Source organism: Arachis stenosperma, chromosome 1 (genome assembly GCF_014773155.1).
Source record: "Arachis stenosperma cultivar V10309 chromosome 1, arast.V10309.gnm1.PFL2, whole genome shotgun sequence".
Classification (NCBI taxonomy): domain Eukaryota; kingdom Viridiplantae; phylum Streptophyta; class Magnoliopsida; order Fabales; family Fabaceae; genus Arachis; species Arachis stenosperma.
The window spans coordinates 122,620,966-122,640,340 of record NC_080377.1 but is presented as its reverse complement, the minus strand read 5'-3'; the positions used below and the strand labels follow the sequence as shown (position 1 = coordinate 122,640,340).

At 40.7% G+C, this 19,375-nt stretch overlaps 5 protein-coding genes across 5 annotated transcripts; 3 read left to right on the top strand and 2 right to left on the bottom strand.

Moving 5' to 3' along the window:
* Positions 1-60: 60 nt before the first annotated feature.
* Positions 61-1,164, top strand: LOC130933339 (uncharacterized). The gene has a single exon (XM_057862930.1). It carries the CDS (start codon positions 61-63, stop codon positions 1,162-1,164), a length of 1,104 nt encoding a protein of 367 aa, XP_057718913.1.
* A 66-nt stretch (positions 1,165-1,230) lies between these two features.
* On the top strand, positions 1,231-2,550 carry LOC130933330 (uncharacterized). The gene has a single exon (XM_057862924.1). The coding sequence runs from the start codon at positions 1,231-1,233 to the stop codon at positions 2,548-2,550; it is 1,320 nt and encodes a 439-aa protein (XP_057718907.1).
* Positions 2,551-7,118: 4,568 nt separating this feature from the next.
* On the top strand, positions 7,119-9,444 carry LOC130941011 (uncharacterized). Its single transcript, XM_057869378.1, has 8 exons — positions 7,119-7,267; positions 7,352-7,482; positions 7,745-7,822; positions 8,136-8,180; positions 8,277-8,321; positions 8,430-8,481; positions 8,796-8,892; positions 9,069-9,444. The coding sequence occupies exons 1-8, from the start codon at positions 7,144-7,146 to the stop codon at positions 9,232-9,234; spliced, it is 738 nt and encodes a 245-aa protein (XP_057725361.1). The 5' UTR covers positions 7,119-7,143; the 3' UTR covers positions 9,235-9,444.
* Positions 9,445-11,502: 2,058 nt separating this feature from the next.
* LOC130933321 (protein MAIN-LIKE 2-like) lies at positions 11,503-12,126 on the bottom strand. The gene is made up of 2 exons (XM_057862911.1): positions 11,830-12,126; positions 11,503-11,748 (listed from the first exon to the last, which is right to left on the bottom strand). Exons 1-2 carry the CDS (start codon positions 12,124-12,126, stop codon positions 11,503-11,505), a joined length of 543 nt encoding a protein of 180 aa, XP_057718894.1.
* A 1,688-nt stretch (positions 12,127-13,814) lies between these two features.
* LOC130969866 (uncharacterized) lies at positions 13,815-18,571 on the bottom strand. Its single transcript, XM_057895772.1, has 7 exons — positions 17,910-18,571; positions 17,636-17,833; positions 16,677-16,949; positions 16,335-16,437; positions 15,737-15,855; positions 15,442-15,618; positions 13,815-15,244 (listed from the first exon to the last, which is right to left on the bottom strand). The coding sequence occupies exons 1-7, from the start codon at positions 18,213-18,215 to the stop codon at positions 14,498-14,500; spliced, it is 1,923 nt and encodes a 640-aa protein (XP_057751755.1). The 5' UTR covers positions 18,216-18,571; the 3' UTR covers positions 13,815-14,497.
* Positions 18,572-19,375: the final 804 nt, after the last annotated feature.

Below are 19,375 nucleotides of genomic sequence, written 5' to 3'. Positions count from 1 at the left end.
AAAAGCCAAGGTGTGAAGTTTACCGACAGAGAACCACTAAGTATTTTTATCAGTTCGTCGATGAGTTTGTCAGATTTGAAGAACAGCATCTTGGAGAAGCTTGGCGTGTTGGGTAGCAAGTGGGTGAAGAAACTATTCTACAAGATTCCCATGGCAGTTGTCTCGACCGGTGTTCAGTATGAAACCTTTGCGGTTAAGGCTGATGAAGATATTAGGGTTCTGTTCTACTGTGTAAGGAGTTTTCCGGAGATCAGAATCCATGAGTTGTTCGCGAAGTTGGAGGTTGGTGTCGATAGTTCTGGGGCATCCGCTCCAGTTCCTTGCCCAGCTGCCGCGGGTGGTGCATCTAGTTCGATGCCTGCGGTCAGACCGTATCTTTCGCCGGTTCAATCACCTTCGTTTGCGGCTGATTTAGACCGAACGGAGGTTGTTGGTTCTGTACCTTTGGAGAATGCAGCAGTCATTGAGCCTCCCCACGTTGTGGGCACCGGTGGTGGCCTCGTACCTTATATCGAAGACTTTGGTGGACCTGATCAAGTAGAGAATGCAATGCGTGACGATGAGTCTGACCAGGAGCCTGTTGATATCGATGGTGACAGCGACGATAACACAGGTGGCGATCCACATGCGCAGTATCGGCCTTCAAGTTCTGGTTCTCATCAGTACCCCCCACACTTCTCCACACTAAACTTGGAAGCTCTTGGTCAACAGGAAGACAGTGGTAACAGAGTGGGGGGATCTTCTACAGAATTTCAGATTGGGCAATCATTCCAGAGTAAAGATAAAGCTGTGCTGAGTGTAAAGGACTATAGCATCCGGCGAGGTGTTGAGTACAGAGTCATCGAATCGGATCATTTGAAGTATCATGGAAAATGCAAGGAATTCGGCAAGGGTTGTAGTTGGTTGATTCGTGTTGCGCTTCGTGCACGAAAAGAGAGTTGGGAGGTTAGGAGGTACAACGGGCCACACACATGCCTCGTAACTTCTATTTCAAGTGATCACCGTCAGCTGGATTACCACGTTATATGTGCGAGGATTCTTCCTATGGTTAGGGCCGATGCTGCGGTTACGGTAAAGGTACTTCAACAAGCGACAGAAGCTGATTACGGTTTCAGGCCTAGTTACAGGAAGGTTTGGATGGCTAAGCAGAAGGCAGTGGCATAAATATACAGAGATTGGGAAGAGTCTTACGCGGAGTTGCCACGTTGGATGCTAGGGATCCAGGCGACAATGCCGGGAACAATCACGTTGCTGAAAACGTCTCCTGTTCGGATTGGTGGTGGGGTTGATGAGTCCACGGTGTACTTTCACCGGCTTTTCTGGACATTTCCACCCTGTATCGAGGCATTCCGGCATTGCAAGCCCCTCGTCAGTATTGATGGTACCCTCTTGTATGGGAAGTATGGAGGGACGCTGCTGTTGGCGATAGCTCAGGACGGGAACTCGAACATCCTCTCGATAGCATTTGCCCTTGTGGAGGGCGAAAATGCAGAGTCGTGGTCATTCTTCTTGTCCAATCTCCGAGAGCATGTGACTCCTCAGGAGGGTATCCTTGTTATCTCTGACAGGCATAATGGGATCAAGGCAGCGCTTGAGGCACCTGAGACTGGATGGCTGCCTCCTCGGGCTTTCCGGGCCTATTGTATAAGGCATGTGGCTGTGAATTTCGCCATAACGTTCAAAGGTAAGGACTCAAGGAGGATGCTGGTGAATGCTGCCTACGCAAAGACTGAGGCAGAGTTTTACTACTGGTTCGACATCATGCGGACTGAGAATCCAGGAATGTGTGACTGGGCCAACCGTATGGAGTATGACAAATGGACCCAACATGAGGATGCTGGTCGACGGTTCGGGCACATGACCACAAACATCAGTGAATGTGTGAACTCCGTGCTAAAGGGAACTCGCAACCTGCCAGTCACATCGTTGGTTAAGTCAACCTACGGGAGGCTTGCTCAGCTATTTGTGGTACGGGGACAGACAGCAGAGGCACAACTCGGATCTGGCCATGAATTCTGTCAGGCATTGGTCAAGGCTATTGATCGGAACCTAAGAGACTCTAGGTGCTTCACTTTGACATTATACGACAGGCATCAGTCCGAGTACACTGTCGCTGAGACAACACCAACGGGGACCTTCTCGCTGGGTAGCTATAGAGTTTCCCTTAAAGATCACCGATGCGACTGTGGCCACTTCCAGGCGCTGCATTATCCTTGTTGCCACGCCATTGCGTGTTGCGCCTACTCCCGGCTTAACTGGGTGTCATATGTTCACGAGGTGTATCGTATGAGTGAGGTGTTCAACGTTTACAACCAGGGGTTTTTCCCACCTATCCCTGAAGGACTATGGCCTCCATATGCTGGGCCAACCATCATTCCTGACCCTAATATGCGGCGTGCAAAGGAAGGTCGTCCAAAGACAACCAGGATCCGTGGAAGTATGGATCAGTCTCAGGAGAATCAGCCGAAGCATTGTGGGCTATGCCGTCAGCCTGGGCATACGCGGAGGAACTGTCACCAGCGAAGACAAAGTGGTGGAGGGGATGCGTAGATCTCATGTCGTGTAACATGCCGTCTATGCTGTTTCAGTTGTTTCATGGTCTAGATAATCTTAGTAATGTATGGTTGGTTAAGTATGTGACTGTCAACATGTTTCTTTAACACAAAAATTTTAGATGAATAAACTCCTGTTATTTTACCTGTTTGATTAAACCACTTTGGACATCTTTCATATTGTGCATTATAATATAAACCGTAGAGGAACATATCAAATAATCTGAAACCGGTTAAACTACTTGGTCAAAAGATAAATAATATTTAACATAAGTCTGAAAGCCATAAATACTAAGTAGCATGCTCAATACATAAACTAACAAAGTCCCTACCGGACAGGAACATATAACATAACTAATCAGAATTCTCAATGGTGTCACTGTCATGATCGTCAAACTGGCCAAGCAGGTGACCTCCGGTGCCACACAAAGGAGGATGCCTCACCCGCCTAGGTCTGTGATCTGCCGCTGGTGCTGAGGGCTGTGCGGGAACTGCGCTAAAAGCAGAGGCAGGTGTCCCTCCTAACGCAAACCATGGGTCAGACGGAGATACTGCAGGCTCGTTGAGGTCAACTGCCAACTGAGCCTGAACATCGTCACTCCGTGGCTGCTGATCAGCAAACTAGGCATGCTCCTCAGGCATCTGTGGCCTATAATGGGTATCATCATCATCCCTAAGCATGTCTGCTATGTCCCTGTAGAACTCGGACTCAGTAACAGGATCAGCAATGTCCATCCCGACAGCCGCGGTAGTAAACTCAGCAAAAGCATGTGGGCTCACGTTCGCAAACAGCTGAGAGCTAGTACCCACGTCGAACGTCGGCTGATCCATAGCTGATGCTGATCCAACTACCTCCTCACCGGGCACGTGATCAGTGCCGTCCCCCTGCTCGGATGGTCCTCTGTCAGGCGCACCTCGACGGTTAGGCCGCGTAGGTGGCCGTCTGCCTCTACGTCGAGGAACACGGTAGTCCACTGCATCCCCAGGGTCAGCTCCAGGAACGTCCTGCTCCAAACGGTCGGCAAACTCCCTCCACTCGCGATCGGTGGTCCGGGTCCCTATACGGCGACGCCGATCGACTCGTCTGTTATCTGGTATGTCATAAACGTGCACTCTAGGAGGTGCCTGGGACGACCCTCTGTGACGCGCCTCCTCAGTCAACACAATCGACCTCGGATCCTGAAATGCTACATCTGGGGATAGGAACCTGTGCGCCACACGGCACCACCACTCCAGGTAATCTGCTGATGGACTGGGGTCGAGGACTCGATCGACCCATAGGACTGACTGAAGCATGTCCTCCCAAAGCTGGTGCCACTCCTGATAATATGTAGGAAACCACCGGTCCCCACCCCTACCATCCTTCGCATGTAGCCAATCTATGTTCAGAGCTCCCTCTGGGAGATGCTGAACACCGCCGAACTGGGGTAGAACCCTATCGACCTGGTGCCACTCGATCGCAGCAAAATATATCAGGCTAGTGAGGCTGTCCATAGCCGTCGGTGCTCGTCAGCTAGTATATCCGGATGAATAACAGCAGCAACATCAACAGAAGAATAAGGCTCCCACACAAACTGCATAGAAACAGTAAGAGTTTAATGAGACATTGACATTTAAGAAAAACTAGTACAAGTATCAGTAATAAATAAATGACTCACATCGTGGACACGCAGTCGATCCAGTGCAAGGCGTGCAGAAACTAATCTCTGTGCCCTGCATCGTTCCTCGGCACAAACTCAGCCCACCTACAATTTTAATTGAAATGATGTCAAAACAAACCATAACACATGCTGTTTTTACAATTTATGAACGGAAAATACTAAACCATACCTGGAAGCAAGAGGAAACCCGAACCGGTCAAAACCAGTGGGCCTCAGAGTGGGAAACCTCCAGAAAATCCAAGACTGATAAAATATTAACATTTATAATAAAATATTTTACAAAAATACTATTAACCAGACTAACAAGATAAATAAGCATGATAAAATATGCATTACTAACAATACCGATAATAATATTAACATTTACGTAGACAATATTAATAAACGCCTCACATTTTGATTGACAGTAACCATAATAATATCAATATTTATGTAAATAACATTAATCAGAATAACAATACAAATAAACATAATAAAATATTTTTACTAACAATATTCCTAATAATATCAATTGTTATATTAGTATGAATTTTAATAACAATAATAATAACAATAATAGTAGTTAACCTCTTCGTCGATATATCCTGCCACGTGAGCGACGCCATTTAGTCGGTACAAGCGATCCTCATCCTCCATTGGCTCCACCACCCACTCCTCCTTCACACCTCCAAAGTTTTCCCAAATCCTCTCAACACAACAACAACTTCCTTTTTTTTGTGCTGTCTCAAATGATCCATCCCTGCCTTCAGCGGATTACTTATATAACTACACACACATAAACCGCGGTGGGTTATCGGGTTTTATGTGCAATCAACTTTCCTCATAAATCGTGGTGACTCTCCACGGTTTATGCATGCCATCTCTCCTTTGTAAACCGTGGTGACTTACCACGGTTTACACTCTATAATTTTTGCCCATAAACCGCTGGGACCTGCCACGGTTTATGCACGTTCTGAAACCGTGGTGGGTTGCCACGAATTACATATAAATGGCTTTTTGCACATGCACGTAATAACAAACAGTTTTGCACATTTAGGTAAAGGAATCTCCCATTCTGTTTAAATAAGTAAATTGCCCTGTATTGATTAAGTTTATAAAGTTATTAAAGGGTATGCATTTGTATCTGTATTATGTATTCAGGATCAATTTTTTTCCGATGAATTAACTTGACTCGCTTTTTTATTAGGGGATGCTTCTATAAAGACGCAGAAAACGTTTTTTTTAAGATATTTTTTAATAATTAAAATTTAACATATATAATCATTTAAATTATATTATTTTTATCAAAATTAGGTTAGAAAAATTAATTTGATCGAAAAATAGTGAATCAAATTTTGAATATGTCTAAATTAATATTATTTTGTTATAAAAAATTACTACAATATCCCTATTATATAAAATGATTAAAATACTCTTATTATATATATTAATTTTGAAAATCTTAAATTCTTGCCCTTTTTTTTCTATTGTTATAAGGTTAGAATTTAAAATTTTTAAAAAAATATATATATATATAATAGAAAAATTTTAGTTGTGTTTTATAATAGGAATATTATAGTAATTTTTTATAAAAAATATTAATTTACACCGGTTTAAAATTTAATTTATTAATTTTTTTTGCTAAACTGATTTGTCCAGTCTAATTTTAATAAAAATAATATAATTTAATTGATTATATGTGTTAAATTTTAATTTTTAAAAAACATCTTTAAAAAAAGACGTTTTTGATATCTTTATTTAAGTGGCTCCCTTTTTATTATTGTACGGAGTTGTCAAATTAAAAAACGAAAGATATTTGTCAATCATTCCGGCGGTAAAGGGTTTTTTTTCTTTTTAAATGTAATAACTATTTTTGGTAAATTAAAATAAAAATAATTTGTAATAAATACAAACTAAAAAATAAATTTCATAAAATTATTTTTGATATTTAAATAATTTTAATAAACATGAATATAATAAAAAGTATATATAAATATAAATATAAATATAAATATTTACTAATATATAAGACTACATTAGACATTTTAATTTAAAAAATAAAATGTTTTATATTTTTTCAGAAACACAAATATCTCTCCAATACATTTTAATATATCAGACTTCAATTTGATGTAGAAATAATTAAAAAAAAAAAAAGAAGAAGAAAGCTTTGAGTATGTTCAATAATTTCATCTATTATAAGCCACCTATCACGATATTGAACATACTTCAATGCTACCACCTTCTATAAATATAACATCTTAAAATTTATCATGACATACCGATGAAAAAAAAAAAGCCGAGGTTCATGAATTGGTTAATTTTTTTGGATATTAGATAAAAGTTGATGTAATCCTTTAATATTGGAAGTTATGGTGTTTTACAAAATTCTGAGGGCTATAAAATTCGCAGAGTGCGAATTGTCAGATTAATTTTTTTAATTTATAAAGACAATACACAAACTACGTATTGTATTATTTTAATATTAAATTATAATATTAAACTGCGTATTATATTATTTTAATATTAAATTACAATACACAATCTACGTATTGTAAAAACACAGTTTGCATATTATCAATACAATGCTTGCATATAGCAGCACCCCCATAACACTGTAAATTTCTATTTTTTTATAACATTAACGTAAAACTCTCTCCACTCTTCCATATTAAAATAAAAAATCCTCATGAATCATGCATAATTGGCAATAATTAAGTGGAAATTTATAATGGGCCTTCAGATCAGATGAGATGAAATGACGAAGATGATGGATGCATCGGGAAACGGATCAATGGCCCGCCACCAGATCACCTTTCCAACTGTCTACTGTCCACGTCACATCCTCAACCATACACTCGCTCAGTCTACGCGCGTTTCATGCACGCTCGCTTTTCTATTTATACACGAGTCACAAGCAGCGCCTTTTCAGGTGCGAATTCCTTCACTCGATGGCTCCGTCGTTGAATCTCCCACGCCACTGCGTTAAGGAACTCAATGACGAGTCCGATTTCGAAGCGTTAGCTTCACCGGACGGTTACATCTCCATATGCGGCTTCGGTTCTCTCCTCTCCGGTACTTTGCAATTCTCACCCACACTCCTCTTTGCGTTGTCGTTTAATGCGTTTATGGATCTAACTTGATGTCGTTTTATGGCAGAGAAAAGTGCCAGAAGCACGTTCCCTGACCTTATTAACTTCAGGATAGCCAAGTTAACTGGCTTCCGCCGTGTCTTCACGATTGTCGGAGGTTTCTTCTTCACTCACGGCATTGCCAATATCAAAACTCAGGTCGTTGTTAGTTATTACTTTCAGTTATTCTGGTTATACTATACTACTTAAATTGAAATTCAGCTTAAAAAAAACTAGAAAAAAGTATTTTAAGTCAGTTTAGCTAGAAATGTATGCATAGTAGTATGATTAACGAATAGCATCAATGTTATCAGAGTGATCTGGTTCTGATGTTTACTCAATTTAATTTAATTTATTGTTCGATTTGATTAAAATGAGCTCTGTTGTTTGATGTGATGGTTGGGTTTTTGATGTATGGCAGGAAGTTGCAGCACTCTCCGTGGAGCCTTGTGAAGGCGAAACAATTATTGTCACTGTTTTTGAGATTAAAAAAACAGAGGTTCTGGCCCTGAACTGCTCGGCTCTGAATTATTAGTTAGGAATATTTTTCTAAGGTCAACTTGTATTGCCTTGTGGCAGAAATTTATGAGATTAAAAATCTGGATTCTTCAATGTTTAAAATGAACATCAACATGAGCATGAGCTTGTCATGGTGTTGTTTATAGTTGTTATGAGTTGTTTATAGTTGTAGCTTTTTATTCCTTTGAAGTCATTAATAATAATTTTGAATAGTATTAGGAGGATCCAAATTCCTAAATTTTTATCACGAAAATGAATTTCACTAATGAATTTTCCTTTTTGCATGGATTCAGATACCAGCTTATATAGAAAGAGAAAGGGAATATCGATTTTTGGCTGTGAGTAGCTCCTTTTTTTCTTCTTCTTGATCCGGTGACAAAATCTAACTTGTCAACTGTTTAATTATGATTTGATCTATTTTTCCCCCCTCTCAGGTTTTTCCTGAATCACTGGATGGGGAGCCTTTTGCCAATCCAGCAGTATGTGACTCAAACTTTACATCTTTAGTAATCTTTTATTATCTTAAGTAACTATGGTTGTTTTTTACCATGCTAATATTCGATGGTTTTGTGGTGTCATCAATATAGGTCCTTTGTGCCTCTTACACCGATGAGGAATTCTTTAAATTTAGATGCAAAGGTAATATGCTCAAGACTACTTTCAACTTGACATGTAAAGTGGGATTTTTCTTGGTCCGCATCAAGCATAAAAGCACCAATTTGCAAGCATATACATTTTTTTAATGTGCACGTGGTCTCAAGCTGCTCTTCTTCTAGTTGTCAAAACAGTTTATAATTTATGGACTATTCTAAATGTACACCAAAATCAACTACAAAAGTCAGCCACCAGAATAGTTGATTTTGATGTACGCATAGCATTTTTTATTATTTATATATCATCATCATCAATATGAGTGGGAAAGCTACCTTATAACATTTCAATTTCTTCTGCAGAGAGCAAGGAAATTTACTTTCAACAATATGGAGAATATGAAGTCCACAAAATTTGGCGGGATGATGTTTTCCCATGCCGTGTTTATCTTCGTCACTGGTACTTTTTTAATGTTACTAATTATTAAATAGTAAAGCTATTGACTTATGAGGGTTAACTTGGCTTATAAACTATACCATTTGGCAACATTACATTTGTGGATCATATTGTAATTCAAGCTAAGATACACGTTTGTGTCTGGAAAACTAACAGATGGTAATGAATGATGATTGCAGCGTGCTGGCCGCAAAAAGCCTTGGTGATGAAGCATACAATAATTTTCTGGACCACACATACCTGGCAGACCGTGAAACAAGCATACGCAAGTACTTTGAAAGAGTAGGTTCAAGCATCATGGATGAAGAGCCTCCTCAGTCTTTGAAAACTCGTTACGGTGGTTGATAAGAAGACATGGGGCCGGGGAAGCAGGTTCAAGCCAACCAATGAATCGGAGACATTTGAAGTTTAAATATCAATTGATAAATTGATGGGAACAGCCACGTAGAGGCAGGCTCCACCTATATTATTGAAAGTTGTTTAGATCTAGAACGTATATGTACATTTATTCCTTATGAAATAAAGACTGTAATTTCAATTTGGATCCTTCTGATATATTCATAGCGAGAGTCAAATAATTATAATAAAATAAGTATATAATAATAATTGAATATGACCTTGAATATTTAAAAGTGTATTTATACATAACAAAAGAAAATAGTGGAATTGTATTTATATCAGCAATGGTTTGGAAACCTGGCCGTTCGCGTTGTAGCATGTTGCATTTTGTTTTAGAGGTAAATAAGAAAGAGAAACTGATTTCACTATTTGGGCAAAAAACCATTATAAGCCAATGCCCTCTAGAATTTACATTAATAAGCCAAACTAAATATGGTTTCAGTAATACGCCAAATCATATATTAATATAATTCGAACCAAGATGGTTCGAACTGCATTTGGTAATAATTCGAACTAGGGCAGTTCGAATTACTTGTTGACTCTTCTTAATAAATCGAACCAAGTTGGTTCGAACTAGGAATGCAAGTAATTCGAACCAGGGTGGTTCGAATTATAGAGAGAGAAGCCGGCCAAAGTAATTCGAACCAGGCTGGTTCGAATTAAACAAACCATAATTCGAAGGAGGCCGGTTCGAATTAGTGGGAGAAAGAGCTCTATATATATGGTTGTAAACGTGAGTTGGTCTCATTAGAGGGAGTAAGATGGCTAGTGAGGAGAGTTTTGTTGTTTTGGTTCACCACAGAGGATCCATTAAGAGGAAAACTCGTTCCGGAGTGAAGTTCACAGATAAAGATCCTCTCTGTATTGTCGTTAATCCTACGACGAGCTTTGATGACCTTGTTAGATCTGTACTGATGAAGCTCGGTCTCGAAGGTGCGAAGCGGGTTAAGAAGTTTTTCTATCGCATTCCAATCACGGTGCTCCAGGATACCGTGAAGTATGATTGTTTCACGATTAGTAGCGATGAGGACTTGCAAGTAATTTTTCTTTGTCAGCGGCAGTTTCTGGAGGTGAGGACACCAGAGTTGTTGGCAAAGCTAGTTGATGTGGTATCCAGTTCAGGGGGTTCGAACCGAAATACCACTACTTTAGCCACGCCAGCAGGTTCTAGTTCTCGGCCTGCTGTTGGTTCTTCCTCCGTCCCTGTGTACTAGCCAGTGGTCCAACCTGTCGCCTCCCCGTCTTTTGCTGTTGATCTCAACGGCAGCGGAGGCGGCGAGGTAGGTTCAAGGGAAAATCTTCCGAACGCTTTACTGGGCGTTGCACCGCTTGGCATTGGAGACGGATTGTTGGGTGATGCAGAGGAGGATGACGTCGAGCCGATATGATTGACGATGACAGCGGCGATGATATTGGAGCGAGTGAGCCTGCATTGGCGGTAGGTGGTTCTAGCTCTGGCACACAGCAGTATCCACCACATTTTTCCTATTTGGACTTGGATGCCATGAGGTAGGAGGGGGTTTCTGGGCACTCTGTTGGATTTGGAGCTAGAGATGCGGAAGGGACTGCTGGTCTGACAGAGTTCCAGGTTGGTCAGCAATTTCAGGATAAATATGAGGCCCTGTTAAGTGTGAAGACTTACAGCATCCGGCGAGGGGTACAGTACAAGGTAGTCGAGTCTGATTATCGCCGGTATGTGGGCAAGTGTTCTGAGTTTGGGAATGGGTGCACATGGTTGATTCGACTGAGTCTCCGGCAGCGCAAGGGCATTTGGGAGGTCAAACGATACAATGGACCTCACACTTGTCTTGCCACCTCCATCTCGAGTGACCACAGGAGTTTGGATTATCATGTGATATCGGCGTTCATTATACCAATGGTTAGGGCTGATGCATCCGTCAGCATCAAGGTGCTCCTGAATGCCACTGAAGCACACTTTGGGTTTAGGCCGACTTACAGGAGGGTCTGGATGGCGAAGCAGAAGGCTGTATCCTGACCACCTGCATCATAAATGTGTCTTATGGCTACTTAAATGTGTGTTTAGGAATCGTAATACTTTTTTAATCAACATGGAATTATTTATATTAAATTGAAATAGAGAAGGCTGGGTAGAGTACCTCGACGCCAAAGGCCAGCTGAACGTCTCATACCCTTCAGGCCTAAACTGAGAAAATCGCCAGAAGATCCAAGACTGAAGTAGCTGAAGTGGGCCCGCTAACTTGACCACATGTCTGTTCGCCACTCGGCACATGCACCGGTACAACCATGCCAGTGCTGCAGAACCCAGCTGTATGTACCCATCTCCTCCAGCCTAGCTACGTAGGGAAGCCATCTGATGTGAATGCGATTGCCGGACTTGTCCGCAAGCAGCTGCGTACCCAACAACATCATGATGTATGCACGGGCATATCTCCGCACAATCTCGTCATCAGCTCCCTCGGGGCACTCACCAAAAATCTCCTGAAACCAGCTGCAGTTCACTGCGTACTTCTGAACCTGGCTGGGAGGAGGAACCACTCCAAGCAACTCCTGAAATCACACCCAGGCTGGACGGCCACCCTGGATGTAAATATGGAATTCTGATAGGCAGCCGCTGACGTAACGCCCGTCCACTGGCAAACCCAACTGGTATGCCACGTCCTGAAGTGTGATCGTGCACTCTCCGAATGGCATGTGAAACGTGTGCGTCTCCGGACGCCATCGCTCAACGAATGCACTGACAAGGGCCTCGTCTAACCGGAACCATCTGTCGTTCAGCCTTGCAAGATGGTATAGTCCGGCCATCTGCAAGTACGGAACGTATCTGTCATCGAGTCGCATGCCCTGCTGCCGCCGCATGCTCCGGATGCATCGCTGGGGTTGCACATGACATGCACCGCATTGTTAGAACCAGCTTCATAACCAATAAAAAACATAACCAAAACGATAAATCATCAACAAAACGTCATACTAAATAAAACCGCATAAAAATCCATGAACGAGAACCACATGCAAAACAACTACCATAGATCACACAGCTAAACCACTAACATAAAACAGCTTAACTAAAACCATGAACATAAAACAGCTAACGCAAAACAAGTATCACAAACCACTAACATAAAACAACTAACATAAATCACCAACATAAAAAAATCAACATAAACCACTAACATAAAACAGCTAATATAAAACAACTAAACCATACCACTCACATAAAACAACTAACACAAACCACTTACATAAAACAACTAACATAAACCACCAACATAAAAAAACCAACATAAAACCATACCACTTATATAAAACAACTAACATAAACCACCAACTAAACCACCAACATAAAACAACCAACACAAAACAACCAACACCTACCACTAACGTAAAACAGGTAGCATTAAACCACTAAAATAAACTACTAACATAAACCACCAGCAGAAACCACCTAGATAAACCACCAATTAAACCACCATCTAAACCGCATGCACAACCTCTCAACTAAACCACCAGCAATGCCACAACGATTTACTGCTAACCTAAACCGCCACTAAAACCAAATGCAAAACCACTAAGTCACATATACCGCTAGCACGAAGTTATTTCTGTACTAACCTCGTCGTTGATGACCCCGGCTATATGAGCAACTCCGTCCAAGCGATATAACCGTGCCGGATCGTCCCCCATTAGCAGAGTATTCTGCTCAGGTCTTCGTCGGATAGAATCTGGGTCGTTTTCTCTGGGATTTGGTGGGGTAGGGGAAAGGAAGAATGGTTCAAATGAGGCTGATTTGAACTAGCCTTATATAGCCGAATCACTAGTAATTCGAACCAGGTAGGTTCGAATTATTAAGGACCCACGACAAGGGTAATTCGAACCAGGTTGGTTCGATTTACATGCAATGCTTTCCTATGTATAATTCGAACTAGCCTTGTTCGAATTATGTGCATATTGAGTTCGAACCACATTGGTTCGAATTATATTCAAACTTTTCTCACCCTAACTCGAGCTGGCTTGGTTCGATTTATTAACGATTGTAATTCGAACCAAGCTGGTTCGAATTACATTAAAATATCCCTTGGCTTATTGCTGAAACGATTTTTGTTTTGACTTATTTACGTACCTTGAAACTGGCATTGACTTATTAGGGTATTTTGCCCTCACTATTTTGAGTGAGGAAGAGAAAATCGAGATTTTATATCAAATCGAAAAAGTAAATTAAATATATAAAATATTAAATTTTAAAAGTTAAATTTAAATTTTAGCTATTATAATTTTGAGAATTTTTTTAATTTTATAAAATAAAAATTCACATATTAAATTATTATTTAATAATTTTTAAATATCAATTTCATACGAAAAAAATTATTAATAAATTTTTACCATTATATAAACTTTGTAGCATACATCCTCTTGCTCGTTACAGATCGTTTTCCCTCTTTCTAATTGGTTGTATTAGATTTTTATTCTTGGGAAATACCCGTTTTGTATACTTACATAATGGATATCTTTTTCATAATTGGATTATGATGAGACTTTTACATTTTAGATAGTGGTAAATGATAATGGATCAATACAATATTCATGTAAAACAAATGCAACAAATATTTTCAAAATAAAGATTAATATCTCTGGTCAGTTATAGATCTTAAGATCTACTTATTGCAAAATTATTGGCACGTAACCCACGGTGGAAATTCATTTCTAATTCACGGGTCGAGGAAAATAATCTGAGAATGGGAAGATTGATATCTTTCAAAATTCCTTTTTGGAACTATACAAACCCCACATCGGAGATTCTATAGAGGGAAGAGTAGAGAGCTGTATATAAAAGAAGGGAAGAAGCATGATAGACTCAACCTGTCCTGTCAGGGGGTGAAAGGCGACTCGTTAATGAACGTATAGTGACGACGGGTCGCGCCAACACCGATTAGTGCGAACACACTACTCTCCGACGAGTAAGACCTGCCCTACTTTGGCGGGGCTTGCCCGTCAATTTTTGGAAGCTTCTCCACTTAGGAGAGGCTACCCAAGCTTAATTCAATTCTTAATTGTTGCGTTTGTTCCTTCTATCTGTGTGATGCTATTCCTCTTCTATGCCAGTTAATTGAGAACGGGGTCCAATTAGACATTGAAGTTAGATCAAAAAATTATTATATAATTAGGCATTCCCCAACCATTAACATCCTTTGTGGCCATATTTGTTCTGTAGTATTGTATTTGCAGTTGTATTTCACATGATCACGTCAAAGCTACTATCTTTCTCTAGTTCTCGAATTAGTAGTTCCATCATCCTCTTATACATGGGCATGTAATGATCATTTATCATCGTTTTTGAAAGCCTGAGCTTGCTATATAGCTCTCTGGGTGTTTCATATAAGCAGACCCGCTCCTCAACGGGTACATTGGAATTTGAATTAGAATCACCAGATGAAGGTACAGGGACAATATGCATGATTCTTCCTGGGGGATAAAATCGTTGGTTATCCAAGTTGTCGGATGTGATCGAATTACTGCTTTCTGCTGCATCAACAAACTGATTCTCTTCTTCGATTATTTCTTTTGCTGCGGCTGCCTCTTCTTCCCGAGCCTGAATGTCGGTGATATTGTCCTTCTGCTGGAGCTCCTGCTCCAGTTGGGACCATAATTCGCCTTCAGTGATGCCATCCACAGTGGAAGTGGTCACGTACTGATTAGCAGGGAGGAGTTTTTCCTCTTCATCTGTGTCATCGTGGACAGATCCTCCACTTGATGAACTAGGTTCATCATTACTAAGCATATGATCTCTAACTACCTCTTCAGTAAAAAGAGATTCCGCATTTCTCTTGGGTACTACAGAAGTTTCTGCTGAGTTCTCCAGTTTGGAGTTTGGTAGTGGGCCAACATTCCGACGACGTGCACTCATGCAGGACCATGATGACAATGATGAGCGAGTTCTGACTACAGCTTCAGCAACACTTTGTGCACGCTTCATCACAACCTGCGAGTATAAATCCTTCTTTTGAGATGCTGTAATTAATATCGTTGAAACTGCTTGAACACCAGCATTTATCAAGATCCATGGACTTGGATGATTGCAAGGGAAAGAACTTGCCAACATCCAAAAAATATGTATTTGGAAGAAATTGCATCTTTGAAGACTTTCAACATCAAATAGAGAAGGAAGGCTGATACAACCTGGGTGCTACTGGTTACTGGCCTCAAAAGAGCTCCCGCACCAGCTACTCTTGCTTTGGCGCTAGATATAGATGGCAACCGGGATCCAAGTGCAGTTGCAGAGCGGTAGACAACATTCAGGACCTTTGTATGCTCAACTTGATCTCGTAAATCATTCAACCATGATGATGCTGTGACCTAAATAAAACTAAAGTGAGTAGAGAAAGAATAACTTCCTTACACATAACGTCAGAAATTCATTGACACCAATATTCCACAAAACCATATAAAGTAGGGAGAGAACTTAATAGAGCACCTCAGAACGAAGATCATCGACAGAAGAAGTTGAGAATGTGGGCACTAGATCAGAACCATTTATAACAGTGGTGATAAAGTGCTTCCCTGATTCAGCTAATTCCCATGTCATACAGGCAGCTGAAAAATGACAATTAAGAAGGAACTTAGAAATAATGATTATGAAAAGAAGGGCAATGTTTCCTTATTAGAGAAATCCAACCTCATAAAACATATGCAATAAGCAAAATATTCGGTTAGAATCATGAGCAAAGATCACATATACACCGAGACCAAAATAGGCATTCCCACTGGGAAAACAAACTGAATCCTTTGGTCCCAAGTTATGACCAATATCAGACTACGTAGCTGAACACATCTCATGATTGGACGTCACAAATTTGAAATCGCACATCACCACCAAACTCATTACAATAGCACCATCTTATGGCCACTAAGCAACTTATTATTGATCCATTATAAAAAGAGGAATTTCAAGTAACTTGCACAAATTAGTAAAAGATTATTTATTGAGTTTCACAATGCAAAATATACTGAATTAGCACAATACTCAATTCAAAATTAACTTCGGATATTAAGAATTCAGTAGAGCTACATACCTGGGGCAAATGTGACGCATGTGCTTGAAGAGAACTCTTTTTGTTCTCTAAGAATATAAGTTAACAGTGCAGCAGTACCACCACCAAGTGAGTGCCCAACAATCTATGACAACATAAACGGGGATGTGTTGCACAATGAAATAATTTGTATGTTTTCAATTGGAAGAAAAAGAAGATCCTGAAAGAATATAGAGTCTAAAGTGACAAAGTTTAAAATAAGAAATAAATAATAAAAGGAAAAAGAAGTACTCCAATATTTTTTTATTATTGAGTGAGTTCTTAGTTCAGCATACAGAGCTGTAGCATTAATAATGTTCTTCCAAGCACAATGAAGAATAATACCTTGACTTTAAAGTCAGCACATTCACCAAGAGCCTTATGCAATGTCGGAGTGCAGAGCTTTGCAATCCAACGAGCTGCAGCCACCATACCACAGTGTGCATATCCTAAAACCAAGTTGCTCACCCCACCGTCATTTAAAACAGAGTGGTGGAAAGGAACGACAGCACCCATTGCAGCTGTTAGAGTATCTTTTATGCTATGGGTTCCCCGGATCAATAGAAGAAAACATTTTGATTGTGTATCCCGTATAATTGTGAAAGCAGGCTTCAGAAGCTGTTATAAGAAAATAGTTTTTTGTAAGATGCATCGAGTAACACATGGAAATAGATTAATTATGGAAAATAGAGTCGCAATAATAATTCAGAAGTAGAAGTGTAGAACACATGTTAACAACACTCGGCACCCAGCAGCCATGTCTAAGGAACGCAAAACTGACGATTTAAAATTATAAAAAGCAACAATAATGACATCTGGCAATCTTCATGGCCCATTTTGCCATTACCCTACTGTGAGAATTTTTATCAAATCGTACAGTATGCACACAATGATTAAGAAAGATTTAAACAAAAAAATACTACGAAAAATATGTCCGATACAATAAAGCTCTCCACCTACGGTTTATTTTCTGACACAAACACACACACACACACACATATATATATATATATATATATATATATATATATATATATATATATAAGGCAGCATGAAATTCTGTTTTGGAAAATAAGTTTACATGTATGTAAATAATTGTAGTCCTAAAAAAAATTGTATTTTATATTCCCTTAAAAAATATATTTTTTAATTTTTTGTAGGATCGTTTATGGTTATTTTAGTTAGAAAGCAAGACGGAACCAAGCCCAAAAAATGTCACAAAATCTCAGCATGTGATTCAATTCATTAATGAACAGAGTATATAAATAACTGAGAAGGAGAGTGAAGAAGGAAGAAGAACGCACCGCAGCTTTGGGCTTCTGAAGGAGAACATGCTCCGGGGAGAATCCGGCGGAATCTAAGAACACCGGAAACTGCTTCTTTGAGAAGAGCATGCACATTATCAGCAACCTCAACAGCTCACGCAGCTCCCCAATTATCTCACGCCCTTTCAATTCCACACAACCACTCCCTCCGTATACACTCGAGACTTCTACATTACCCTGCAAAGTTCAAAACCCTTATAATTGAAGAGGAATTGAGAATTCCGAATTTGGAATTTGGAAATTGGAGATGAACCTGCTTGCGCATGAAGTAGTTGATGCCGAACGCCAAGTCTCCGATAGGCCACTTTCCGAGAGTCTCCGAGTACGTGAACCTCAAAGTCTCCGAGAGCGTCACGATCGACTCCAAGAGATTCGCCGGCGCCTGAACTGGCCTCCGAGCAAACCTCCTCCTCACCGTTCTGCTCAGTCTCGTCGAATCCATGCCTCCTCCTCCTCCTTCTTCTTCTTCTTCTTCCTTTCTAGAAAGGAGCTTCCTGCTGAGCACGAGGTACATGAGCACCGCAGCTCCGGCGGCGGTGGCCATTGTCCCGGCGGCCATGGATTCAGCTGGGAATGGCGATTGGAGAAGCCAGTACGTAATGCGAATGGAATATCTAGCCTTCAAGAAATTAGGGATTTAGGATTGGGAATTGGAGAGGATTGAGTGTGAATTGGAAAAATTGAAACGTAGGTGAAAGGGTGAAGAACTGAGACCGTGCCTTTCTGGGAGGGAGATACTTGGTTCATTATGACCATAATGTCCTCGCTTGATTTTAAAGTGTTCTAGAAATCATGGTGGGTAAAACGGTCATTAGGTTTTGTGAAGTGTGGGAGAGTGGGCACGGCAATGTTATGGAATGATATGAAATAAATTGGGTCCCATGCACACGCGGGGTTTTCTAGCTAACAATATGCTCAACATCCAACATGACATTACAAATTGACACAACAATCTCATTTGGTTTGACTCCAACAATAATGAGATCAACAGAGATTCAGATTTGTATAAGCTATGGTGCACTGGATCTGGTAGGTTTAATTATATATTAATTATTGACCATTTAACAACTGTATTCCAATCCAATAATTGAGTTTATCCGTGTTGCCCTCTTGCATGGGTATTAAAAATCTCATTCGTATGATTAAGTGGGTTGGTATTTGTGAATATTTGACAATGATATGCATCCAATTCCATATAAGATGGTGTTACGGCCTAGCCCAAAGAAAATTTGGGTCGATCCGACTCACTAACCACCCGACCTGAACGGTCGGATGATGTGTCCATATTCGACCCGAACATGCGTCCGGAATAATTGGCCGCCACAGCTGTACAAAGAAATTTTGAAGAAGGTGGATTCTGTCCTTGTGGGACCCACATCTAAATAGTATATAAGGGGAGGGTCCTACTCCTCCCCCAAGGTACGTCACACACTTCCATCCAACCTATCTCTCGCCTGCACATAAACTGACTAGAGCGTCGGAGTGTCTTTGCAGGTGAACGGTGTTTCCACCTCCTCGAATCTCCACCCGAACCGTCCGGTACCCGCTCAACCGTACATTGGCGCCGTTTGTGGGGACGCCTAAATGGATGTCGTGCCGGGCATTGGAGACCATGGCCGAGTAGCCGGCGCAGAGGGGGCAGCTTCTGTCGCCTCACCAAGAGGACGACGAAGGTCCCCCCGACAACGCACTGAACCACGCACAGGGACGCGACCCTTC

What these genes read in the sequence shown, in the direction of transcription:
- LOC130933339 (XM_057862930.1), top strand. Translation starts at nt 61, where the DNA reads ATGAGTTTGTCAGATTTGAAGAACAGCATCTTGGAGAAGCTTGGCGTG.
- LOC130933330 (XM_057862924.1), top strand. Translation starts at nt 1,231, where the DNA reads ATGCCGGGAACAATCACGTTGCTGAAAACGTCTCCTGTTCGGATTGGT.
- LOC130941011 (XM_057869378.1), top strand. Translation starts at nt 7,144, where the DNA reads ATGGCTCCGTCGTTGAATCTCCCACGCCACTGCGTTAAGGAACTCAAT. An exon ending in AGCCTTTTGCCAATCCAGCA is followed by an intron (nt 8,322 to 8,429) that starts GTATGTGACTCA and finishes TCATCAATATAG; the next exon opens with GTCCTTTGTGCCTCTTACAC. An exon ending in CGTGTTTATCTTCGTCACTG is followed by an intron (nt 8,893 to 9,068) that starts GTACTTTTTTAA and finishes TGATGATTGCAG; the next exon opens with CGTGCTGGCCGCAAAAAGCC.
- LOC130933321 (XM_057862911.1), bottom strand. Translation starts at nt 12,126, where the DNA reads ATGCGGCGGCAGCAGGGCATGCGACTCGATGACAGATACGTTCCGTAC. An exon ending in AGGGTGGCCGTCCAGCCTGG is followed by an intron (nt 11,749 to 11,829) that starts GTGTGATTTCAG and finishes AGCTGGTTTCAG; the next exon opens with GAGATTTTTGGTGAGTGCCC.
- LOC130969866 (XM_057895772.1), bottom strand. Translation starts at nt 18,215, where the DNA reads ATGGCCGCCGGGACAATGGCCACCGCCGCCGGAGCTGCGGTGCTCATG. An exon ending in ATGCGTCACATTTGCCCCAG is followed by an intron (nt 15,856 to 16,334) that starts GTATGTAGCTCT and finishes GTCATTTTTCAG; the next exon opens with CTGCCTGTATGACATGGGAA. An exon ending in CAGTAACCAGTAGCACCCAG is followed by an intron (nt 15,245 to 15,441) that starts GTTGTATCAGCC and finishes TTATACTCGCAG; the next exon opens with GTTGTGATGAAGCGTGCACA.